General features: G+C 31.4%; 1 protein-coding gene across 1 annotated transcript; it reads right to left on the bottom strand.

Moving 5' to 3' along the window:
• Window positions 1-12,170, bottom strand: LOC129230699 (eukaryotic translation initiation factor 2A-like). The gene is made up of 6 exons (XM_054865118.1): window positions 12,012-12,170; window positions 9,875-9,964; window positions 7,111-7,175; window positions 3,469-3,609; window positions 221-286; window positions 1-125 (listed from the first exon to the last, which is right to left on the bottom strand). The coding sequence occupies exons 1-6, from the start codon at window positions 12,124-12,126 to the stop codon at window positions 63-65; spliced, it is 540 nt and encodes a 179-aa protein (XP_054721093.1). The 5' UTR covers window positions 12,127-12,170; the 3' UTR covers window positions 1-62.
• Window positions 12,171-12,287: the final 117 nt, after the last annotated feature.

Here is a 12,287-nt window from a genome sequence, read left to right as displayed (position 1 = left end):
TTAAAATCATCAGACTTTATTTACAAAAGAACTTTATCAGAGCTTGTAAAAATATGTTGAAATCAATTTAGCTGAAGTGCACTTAATTCTTCTTCTAACTCAACTGCTTTTTTAATTTTTTCCAGCTATTAAAAAAGGGAGAAAAAAAGTATAAGTTTAATAACTGACAGATGCATCTATACAACAAGCTATATAAAAGCATCTAAATGATTCTACATACCTGATTAAGCTCTAGTTTTTTCCCAGCTGCTTGATCTTTCTTCAGTTTCTCAATCTGATCCAGTTTCTAATTGAATACAGGACAGAAAAAAAATGTTGATCAGTATTGAGCACTTTCTTCCACAATAGATTTCATTATAATCTTAACTCTAATGTGATGCATGCCGAATTTCAATTGATAAAACATTGCAAGTAAAAGTTAAGTTTTTCTTCAGATCATGTTAAACACTTAAAAACAACTGTTGTATAAACATTAACATGTAGAAAATAATTGTTTTTGATCTAAAATGTAATAATTTACTGATATAAACTAATACCAATTTTTTGCTTGTTACTATTGCTCAATATTTTCAACTCATTATTTATTGCTTACTCATTATTTTATTTGTTACTCAAAATACATTAAAAGTTGAAATATTGTGCATAGACACCTGCAAAAGCTTTTCGGAAAGGTGGTAAAATTTTTGACTTGTGAAATCTTAAATCTCCTAACTTATTACTTTCATAGAACACTAGAATAAATATTTTTTTTTTAAACCTCTGGAACAAATTTTCTATTTTAACATGGTATTAGGTCTTAATTCAATGCAGTTTTGATTTATGCCGCATTTTCGTGGAATGCCCTGTCAAGGGTCTACTGTTTCAGAAAAATTTTCAAATAATTCTCTAATGGTGTAGAAAATTACTGTCTTACTAGTTGTCTTTATTAGGAATTCTAGCAATTTGGATTTTAATCTCTTTCCCTGGCACTTATCATTTCATCCTACGAAACTATTATTTTATGGAGTAAATCACTATTATGATCTTGTTTTTGTGCATTCTCCAGGAATATTTTCACGCATTTAAAAGATAGGGTCTGGTGGGGGAAAGTGGTCAATGGGGTAAAGTGGTCATAATTCAAATAAATGGCTATAGTTTGGAAATTAATGTTCGAAGAAATGTGAAAATTTTACTCTAGGGTAGTGCATTTATAAACTATATTTTGAATACAAAATTTTACAACTGGCAAAATTTTATTTGGTAAAAAACATATTTTGTGTAAATATGAAAATTCTTAAAATCTAAACACATTTTTTAACTTCCTTGGGAAATTTTGTTTGTTAGAATTATGAACAGATTGACTGCACAGGAAGCTTCCTACATGTCTCAAGAATTCTTACTCGTTAGCAGTTAGCTGAATCTATTTTGAATAATTTGTTACAACAATTTAAGTAAGATGGGGTAAAGTGGTCATAATATTAGGCTTAACGAATATTGTTCTTCTAAAGTTAGTAAATCTTTAAGTATAAGGCAGATAAAAATTAAATATTAATATCACTTAATATGCATTGTTTTTACAATAAACAGGGTTAAATATACGAATATATGTGTATGTATACGCATATACTCGTCCCTGCACGTATCTATACGTATTCACATAAATGCACCAATAAACACGTATTTGGGTACCTGCAAGTATTTTTTATCTATACAGATAGACATTCGACTATACACGTATGGTCGATATATGCGATATATGCTGCTTATATACTCGTATATATACGAACAATTATATACTCAGGGAGACACGTATATACGCATACGTACTCGAGTAGACACTTGCATACAAACATATGATATACATGTATACAGGGTGAGTCTAAACTCTTGGTCAAATTATTAAAAGGTGTTAGACGGGAGGATAAGAAGCAAGAATCATAAGAAACATCCAGAATCAAACTCAAGGCTGACGCGCAACATGCACGCAAAGCCAGAAACTGATGGATGCAAAACATGTCACAAATTTATTACACAAAGACAATTTTACACAACATTTTAGGTTTTAAGAACATTTTTAAGTTATTGATGAAATTTGCGGCCGGCAGCTGTAATACATGCATCGCAATCACTCTGTTGCAATTACGAGACTTTTGAAAAACTTTCATCAGTCGCTGCACCTTCGTTGCGATGCTTAGAACTACTACAGGCCCTAACTTTTAACAACTGCTCTAAATATGTCTTAAAAACTAAAATGTCGGGTAAAATCATCTTTGTATAACAAATTTGTGACCTGTTTTGCTAACGTCAATTTCTGACCTTTTGTGCATGTAGCGCGTCAGCGACCATAAAAGTTCCTTATGATTCTTTACTTCTTATCCTCCCCTTTCACACCACTTTGATTTTGCAAAAAATCTTGGATTCATTCTGTAAGCATACATGTATATTAGCGGATATACTCGTGGATATATGTGGATACATGTACTGGTGTATACACGTAAATGCACGTATATAATCGTGTTTACACGTAAACATACGAATATACTCGTGCTTTCATATATATTTACGTGAGTAGACACGTACAAACACGCACTGGATATATCCACGAATTAACTCGTGTATACTCGTATACGTATGTATGTACACTTATATATGCGTATGTATGTCGACTGTACACGTTTAAACTCAGGTATGCACGCATATACTCGAGATACAAGCGCAAAACACGTGATACGTATATACTCGTGTAGACACGTATACACTCCTATAGTTAATCACGTATGCATGTGTGAGTATATACGTGTATACACGTATATACTTGAGTAGGCATGTGCATGCATCTGATGTATACATGTATCTATTCATATATGAACATTTTTGCTCATGTCTACACGACACATATAGTAGACTCAAGTATACCCGTATATACTCGTACATATACTTGTAACTATAAAAATGACTGAAATATACAAAAATTAGGGTTATTTGTAACGGTTTTGCAGTTTTTTTAAACTGTGACCACTTTACCCCATGCTATGACCACTTTCCCCCATCCCATGGGGTAAAGTGGTCATAAATACAAAGGGAAATGAAAGTGTTATAAAACTACTTAAATTCAATATTTTTCTCCTGAAATGCAATGTACCGTGTTCTTTAATAATGCAATGTAAAATAACAACAACAAAAATTGAAGTGTTTAAAGAATTTATTGTTTTTAATTTCCACCTAAGTTGAAAACCTACGGTTTTATGACCACTTTACCCCACCAGACCCTACTTAGCTATATCTAGCTGGCTCAAAATAGTGAAACGCAAACTTACAAAGCTTTGGCAACAATTTGTTTAAGAAGATAAAACATGGACTTTAAAGATTATCTTAAAAGAATCGGATGTACAATTTCCATAAAAAAATAAACTGCAATTTCATAATAATTATTCATAAAGATAAAATTAAAGATACTATTAATTACTAAATAACTAATATTATTTTTACTTTTAAGAGAGATCGAATTTTTTTATCCTTTTCTGGGTCGCCTGTTAATTCTGTTTTCGAAGACACGTCATTTTTGGCTGGAGCTTCAGAAACAGGCGGTTTGAGATCTTCAACGGCTTTTGGTATTTCAGCATTATTTTCCTAAAAAAAAACAAAATATATACATTCAATCAAATGATTGAGAATCATGATCAAAAGGTTTTAGATCATATAAAGTTATTCAAAGATCTGTAAAAAAAGTTTTAGTCAGTAAGACTGTGTCAGATATATTAATGAAGAAAATATAATTTAAAAAGACTGAAGCATTTTAACATATTAAAGATTTCAAGCTAAAAAAAAAATAGCAACGTATTTCTCTCTACAAACTTTGCACCAAATGTAGTTCAGTATATTAAAAAAAAGAATAGCAACAGTAATGCTGGCTTTGAAAGCTATGCTTTTTTCTTTCGTACTAAATACACTGACAGTAATAACCTGTAACCAGGTAGTCAGAATATGCTTGTAGACATTGACAGTATTTTTCTGTAGTAAGATAAATCAAGCAATAACAAACAAAAAATTTCATTACATAAATCAAGCAATAACAAACAAAAAATTTCATTACATAAATAGTAAGATAATATTGAAATATGTAAGTCACAAAAACAAATCCTATATATGCATTGAGTCAGAAATTTTAGAATTCAATCAACAAAACTGAAAACAAAATATAGTAGTAAATTAAGTTAGATGAAAGAAGCAATTTTGATGTAGAAAAGGTATGTCAAAAAGATAAAATGCATATAAATCTTCAAAACAGGGAAAACAGTAAAAATTTATGTTTCATAAAATTCTGATGAATAAAGCTACTTTACATTTCAATACTGATAGTCAACTAAATTTCCTTCATTTTGTATATAATTGTGAATAAAATTTACACCTTTTTTTAAAATTAAAACTACAGTCCGACTACCGATAAGATGGAAAGGCAAACATCCAGTTTACAGGCAGAAATGGAAACATCTATTAGTTTATGCTAGTTTTTTTTTTCAGATAATAGTTAGCCTCTAAATTAAGTAGAGCCACACTAAAATGAACAGAACCTGCATCTCCCCCCCCCCCCTGTTCAGATAGCCTTGTCTTGACTGAATGTTTGCCAATTCCATAGCAACCATGAGCAGACAATACTTCAATAAAGTGCAGCGTATGGTATTTTTTACTTATAACCTCAACTGGAATTTGTTGCATAAAATTACTGCAAAAAGACAACTAAACCAGGGCTGTGGAGTCGGAGTCGGACTGATTTTTAGGTAAAGGAGTCGGAGTTGTTAGAAAACATGCCGACTCCGACTCCGGGCTTTTTTTTTCTTTCCCTTTCGCTGACTCTCCTTGCATTTTTTAAAAACTGACTTCCAATTGGTTCGATTACATGTATGAAAAGATACTAATGAGAAAATAACTGCCATTATGGCAATCAGCTAGCTTGAGTGCTTACAGAACTTTCTGTAGCCGTCCCCTAGTTTGCTTGCTTTTTAACTTAACTAATAGCAACTGTCAGCAAACGGTTTTGTTGCCTAACATTTTCAAGTAATCACTTACAAATAAAAATAGAAATATAGTGTTTTGTTCGATCTCAGTTGTAAAATAGTAAAAGAAACGTAACAAATTAGTAAGTTGAGGCCCGTAGCTAATGTTGAAACGTTTAAGGGTGAACGGCAAATTCAAAAAAGTTCTGGTGCGAAAGCACGAATCCAAAAGATCCGACGAAATAATCTAATGGTTTTTTCTTTATTAAGACTATTTATAAGCTTGGTTCTCACTAAAAAGTATGGAACAAAATAAGTGTAAATGATTTCTTGATTACAACACTCAATAATTGCAGTTAATCTTAAAATCTTCATATTAAGGTTAACTCTAAAGCAGCAAATAAAATTTAAATTAAAAATTTTGCGAATGAGAAACATAGGTATAGTAAAAGCTATTCGTACAAATTTGTATACCGCCGCATTTTGTGTAAAATTAGCTCCTGATGTATATGCGCCCTATTTTTGTTGCAATTTTATTGATAAAATATAATTTAAAATATATTCGCGAAAATTTTCAGAATTAAAGTATTTATATTTTTTAATAAACTCTGAAATTAACTTTGGTTACCATCTACCAGATGGGTGTCACCCTAGGCAAACCACCCCCTCTCAAGAACTTGGATTTAGAAAAAAAGGTTTTTGTTTTCCCTTCAAAAATTAAAAGCACACGATTTGATCAATGTCTATTTGTTAAACATTAAAGGGGAGCAAATTACAGATAATCCTTTTCAAATTTTTTAAAAGGGATTTTTAAGTCATCTCACTTTTTAACTCGTAACTATTGGAAAATTTGATTTTTAAATTGAATTTCTGACGTTGTATGCGTCTTGGGTTTACAATAAAAAACAAAATGCGAAATTTTCATAAAAAGGAATTAATACTTCAATCTCTGTTTAGAGGTTTTCCCCCTTCCCCTGAAGGGAGAGAGGGAGTTGAAAAAATACAATTTAAAAAAAATCCGGAGTTGGAGTCGGAGTCGGGCGTTTCAAAATCCAGGAGTCGGGGTCGGAGTCGGCCATTTTCCTTCCGACTCCGCAGCCCCGAACTAAACATCGCTTACTTTTGACTAATTTAGCACAGGTCATTTTGATCCCTTTTTTTTTGAAATAAAGAAATATCAATAAATAAACGAAATCAGAGAAATGGGGCTCAACAGAAACAAGCACGATTGCACTTAAATCAATAAATGGTCTTTGGTATATTATACGAATAAATCTTTTAATTTTCCAAAATGCCAAAAATTTACTTTTAGCTTTTCTAACTAGTGTGATGAAGAAAGCTTTTGGAATTCATTTGCAGCAGATCAACACTCAATTAAGCTCTAAGATTTTTGCAATTTTGGATTTTTTCTGCTTTATATACAACTAGCTGCGTTGCCCGGCTTTGCACGGTATATCTCTAAAATAAAAGTCATGTCAAGTGACACACGCATGTTCAACAATCACACTAGAACAAAAAATAAATAAATAAATAAACAAATTTCTTGACAGATTGCGGAAAATTAACCTAACAGCAAAAGTTTTAAATCCCCCGGTAACAGGAAAAGCCTTAAAACAAAGGCAAGAATTTTATTTGTTAAATAGCAGCAGATCTTTCTTCTTAATGATTTTATTCACGCTAATTAAAACTGAGCTTGGACGCAGACGATAAATTTTTGATTTAATATTGATATTCTTTCATGAACAAATGCTTGTAACTTTTCTCCTGGTAATTTTATAGCCTTGGTTTTTTTTGAAATTTGAAGGAAGAAAGTCTACTTCAGGGGTATTTTTCGTGAGCTTTTGAATGAGACTGAAATAAAAAAAATTGGATAATTATTTCAAGTAGAAAGAGTCATTCAATACCATTTTCAGAACCTAAAATTAAAATTCAAATGGTTTGGAACTTTATTAGCATTTGAAAAACCCCTTCCTTCTCAGGGTGCCCAAGTACCTCCTTGCCAAATTTTATCGAGATCCGACGTAAACTGTGGATTTATATATGGAACATACCTGTATACACACACACATATATTCTTTGTTTTATTTATAATAGATTCGAATGGAAAAACTTTCAAATGTAATTACTTTCCACTTACGTTCTTTTTTGCTTTACGAGCCATATTTTTCTTTTTATTCTTTGAGATGGCAGCATTACTTGAATCTGAAAGTAATACGAAAAGTATTAAAACTTAGTTCATATCATGAGAAAAATTAGTTTTTTCCCTTCAAATGTTAAACTAATCAGGGTTTGAAATTGATCAAAAGATTGCGTGAAACCTGTGCAAACTTGAAATATCCAATGCAACTTAAAGTAAGGCTTGGGATCTCACAACTTTAATGATTCAGCACATTTTGCACTGATAAAAGTGCTTGTGCTTCATTATAGCCATGCAATAGTGATTTTCAGCATTTACGTGACAGTTGATGTTTTATTTCTATTGTTTCATTTTACCTAGATAAGACATATGTGACGACTAGAGATGCAAAATTTTGAGGTGGCGGAAAAAAAAGTTTTTTTCGGTTTCTTCTGGAAAAATTGGAGAAAATGAAGAATAGATTTTTTACAATTTAAAATGTAGTTTTTAAGAAAACATAAAAAATAATATGTATTTAAAAATATATATGCAGGTCATATTATTTTCCTGTTTTAACAGAAATATACATTTTAAAGTTTTAAACTTCTTCAAAAAAAATAGCAAGTAGCTTTCCTTGTTCAAAGCACCAAAAATTAACCAAATTATTCTAATCATCATTCCTCCATCAATTTTGAATAAAATGGGATTTTTGTAAATAATTCAAAGAATTTTCTTACAGACTTTTTTTTTTTTTGTCAATTGTGTGACAGAAAGTTTTTTCTTTTATTATTATTTTAAAGTCACATGAATTTTTATATGTTACACATATATACCCATTCAATTAATAAAAAGATGAAAAAAGATTTACTGCAAACATTTAGACTAATTAATAGTATTGATATACTAATTCTGTCTGTGTATTCTATATATGTTTCAGTGACAAAATTATCAAACAATATTTTGGTGTACATGGAAATGAAATTATCTTACAGATTGCATAATCAAAATTAATGTTTTCATGTGATATATTGAACATTAAAAAGCCTTTTAAACAAAAAAGCATTGGAATGTAAAAACTGTAAACTTTTGAATTTTGAACTGGAAATGTTGAAATTTTAAACTATTCCTGAGTAGAAAAAAATCCGTTTGGAAAAAAACATCCCCCACCCAAGTATGTTTAAATGTGTCTGCAGTTCATGATGGCTAAAACATTGGATGAACTTGAGTATGTTAAGATGTGGTTTGAGCAAATAATGGTGCACGCATTGAACTCTATTTAGTAAAATGATTTAACACCTCACATTACATTTGTTTTTCTTTCTGACGGTGCAGCGCGACCTTTGAACACAATTTGGGAGAGGTTTTTTTTTCTTTCTTCTGTGGTAAAAAATTTGCGAACCCGTGAAGTATTCTTATCTAAACTGTATATTCATATGACAATTTTCTGCTTTTCTATGAATCTTATATCTTTAAATGAGCAATTCTTGTGGGTATGTATATATTTCGTATCTCGAAAACGGCTCTAACGATTTTGATGAAATTTTGGATTTAATTGTAGTTTAGCATTTTAAGTTCATCCACATCAGCGTTTTTTCTGTAAAAACGCGATTTTTTACCAAAAAGAGTTTTTTAATATAAAGTCTAATTAAGCTAAGCCTTGAAAAAAATGGTGAATTGACACATAAGGCAGACGATTTGCAACCATAACAATGAAAATTTGTTTCTTCTAGCTGTAAAATTTTAAACTTGCTTAGGGTTGCCAGGCTTGGCTGATATTAGCCACTTTGGCTCATTTCGCTCACACTTGGCTAAAAACAAATTCAAAAGCACTATGTAAGTCAACGTAAGGCTTTTTTTTTTAAATCAAAACTATTGCTTGGCCGCCTTATTTTATTTTGGCTTCTTATAGCTGAAATGATTATAATGCTGATGAAGTGTTTACATGTATATTTCTCGTTTCTCGGAAGCATCGAGAACCTTAATATTTCGTTAACGTGATGCTTTTCAAGCATATTTGAAAAAGTATCGAACCTTAGAAAAACACGAGTTGACAAAAAATAATTCTTTTAAAGCCGAGCGAGGCTTGGTCATCCAGGTACTATTTTTCAATGTGTCAAGGAATTTTTGGACACTATGTAGTTTGAATTCAGTTGTTCTGTCTAAACTCTGATAGTCAACTTTAAGTCTTCAAATTGATAATGATCTGTAATTTTGTGTTGACTACTGTCCAGAATTACAACTGGCTACTGTCAAAGGAATATTCTACTTCATTTAAGGCGAATACTAACAATACGGAACGCAATCTGAAAATGAAGTTACCACTTGGTAAATAAACTGGTTGTGATAACAATCACCAATCCTTATTCAAAAATTTTCACATTTTGAAAAGTTTCTTACTGAAATATTTTTATTCACAAAAATCTCATGTTGAATCTATTTACATAAATGAATATATATATTTATACACTTATTCCTGGAATTGATACATAAATTGCTTTTTAAAAGCACACACACACACAGATAAAAATAAGTAAGTTTAAGGATAAAAGTAAGTAATTTGTTAACTAAAAGACATTTTAAGTTAACAAATTTTTAGAATATGTGTAAAGAAGAAGACCCTCAATAGAAGATTTTTGAAAATAATTGGGAAAATTCTCAAAGTGATTAAAGGGGACTAGAACTATTTTTTTCTTTTTTCTTTTTTTTTTTTTTTTTTGATGTCTATATGAAGCAAGAGTGGAAAACCTTCATCCACTTGAAGAGAAAGCACCCAAAATGAAAATACCAGTTTTAGAAGCAGGAGATTCATCCTCGTGAAGTTTGAAAGTTGAAGGCTTTCCCAGAGCACCAGGAGGTCTGTACACTTCTTTGGATGCTGAAAATATTAATTGGTTCATGTAGCTCACAATGATTTTACACAGTATGCACAAACAAATAGAATAAAAATAAATATTAATATAGCAAAATTGTCCCCTGACATTATGACCTCACACACCCTAAGGATCATACAGAGGTGGTTTCAGCGTTTCTTTTAGACCTTCTGATCGGGGGGGGGGGACACTTCAAAAGTTTTGGGGGGCAAAGGCTAATTAAATTAGAGGAACACATTAAGAGTTCAGAGGGATCAAGGACGTATTTAAGAAGTGGTACATGCCCCCCCCCCCATTTTCCCGTTTAAAAATTATACTCTCTGAATAATTTTATAATTTCAAACAAAAGAGAAACTTGACAAAGGCAGTCCGGCAAAGGTGGCTCAAAACAGCTCACTATTTCTTCCCCCTCCATACAATTATTGTTATCCAGGATACTTTTGATTTCCAACCAGATTGTAGCATGAGGGCCCACAGAGTACATGTCCAGAGGTCCCAAACCAACAGCATCTTACAAATGCATTGTCTGAGTATACAACTAAATAGATATCATAGTTCCAACCACCCTATCCGTATCACAACAGCAATAAACATACAACAAACAAAAGAGAGGAAAAAATAGAAACATCCCTTTTTGTTTGTTAAAAGCTTCGAACATTAGTTTCCTGTGTTTTTGCCAGGGGAAAACTGTTTTTAGCAGTTTGTTGACAGAGAGGGACTTTTAATTGATAGTGATAAAATGGATGCCACATAGGCCGAACCCTCCTCCCTCCAGATAGATTTCAGTATTTTCTATAATTTCCATATTTTTAGCATTAAAAAAAAAAAAAAAAAAAAAAAAAAAAAAACTTCTGAAAAACAAATTTTTCTTGGGGAGGTGGGGATTATCTAGCATGATTTAAATAGAGAGAAAACTCCTCTTACTAATTTTACCAAAGATAGTCCAAAACTGCATTTTTAAAGCTACAACTTAAAATTTCAAGGTTTTGACCATAGTGAAAGAAAAATACTTAAAAATATTAGTTATATTAATGATTTTTTTAATACACTTCAATCAAAAAAGAATATTCTTGATCATTCTCCATTTCAATCTCCAGAGAATATTCTCATTTTTCGAGACTACTCCTGACTTACATCTCTTGTGCCTCCCATCTTTAAACTGCAACAGATAAGCATAATTTTACCATTTGTTCTGCATATTTATTTCTTCAATTGAAATAATATATCAAACTATTTGATTTGTTGTCTTATAATTTTTCAACTGATTGATAATTGATTCTATCTTCTAGTTTGTTGATTAGTTGATTGCATTAAAATGATTAATATGATTCTGCAGACATTGAGAAATAGCATTATATTAACTTTCACAAGCAGAAATATTGCTGCTGATCCATTAAACATCTAAGCTTTATTTTAAAAAGTGCCTTGTAGGTAATGTGTCAATGATCTAGGTTCTTTGAAGATGAAATAAATTTTGTTCAATTCAAATGATCACCTCAGTTAATCTGCAAATTTGCTAGACAATGTGTAAAATAACTTACTTCTGTTCTACATCTGCAACATGGGCGTAGCCAAGATTCCCATTAGGGAGGCGCAAGCATAGGCTCAATAAGATAAGAGATTTTTAGTTGTCCTCCCCCCCCCCCCCCCCCAATCCCAAAACAGACCTAGGAAATTGCTGTAATTTCCAATCCTCCTTTCCACCTAAAAAAACATTTTATGCTATTTTTGGTCAGAGAAAGGGGTTATGTGAGTCTACCCCGAAAATGTTTTGAATTTAAAGTCCTAAATGGCAATTTTAAATTATCTTTGGGGATATTTCAGTAGAACGTGAGTCGGAGGTTCCCTTCTAAAGAGGGGTAGTTGCCCCTACCTGCCTCCCTATGGCCACACCCACGAACTGCAACATATATAATGATTCAGAAATCTATTTTCTCTCTATAACAGTAAGTTGTACACATCCCAAGCTCCAAAATCTGAAAACTTTTTTAAAATATAATTGAGCATTTCAAAACAAAGAATGTTGAAGGAATCAATTAATACTACACTAACTTGCAGGGCATATTGATTGTATTCCTCGTACAGGTGTGTATGTTGTAGGCTTTGCTTTATAGTAACCTTCAGGAACAGGTTTCCACCTGATGTCAAAAAGCTCCTCATTTGGCATATAGAGTTTTTCAACTAATAAGCTTCCTGTGTAATGCCATATTCTATAACTGAAAATAAAATAAAGAAGTATTGTTAAGCAAGTATTAATCTGTTTCTGAAAGTTTAAGAGATAAAAGTATATCCAGAATGTTTAGACTTCAATATATATCAAAAGTGGAA

Source organism: Uloborus diversus, chromosome 9, assembly GCF_026930045.1.
Source record: "Uloborus diversus isolate 005 chromosome 9, Udiv.v.3.1, whole genome shotgun sequence".
NCBI classification, from domain to species: Eukaryota; Metazoa; Arthropoda; class Arachnida; order Araneae; family Uloboridae; genus Uloborus; species Uloborus diversus.
Note: the sequence above shows the minus strand (reverse complement) of the source record. Positions and strands in the feature narration are given on the sequence as shown.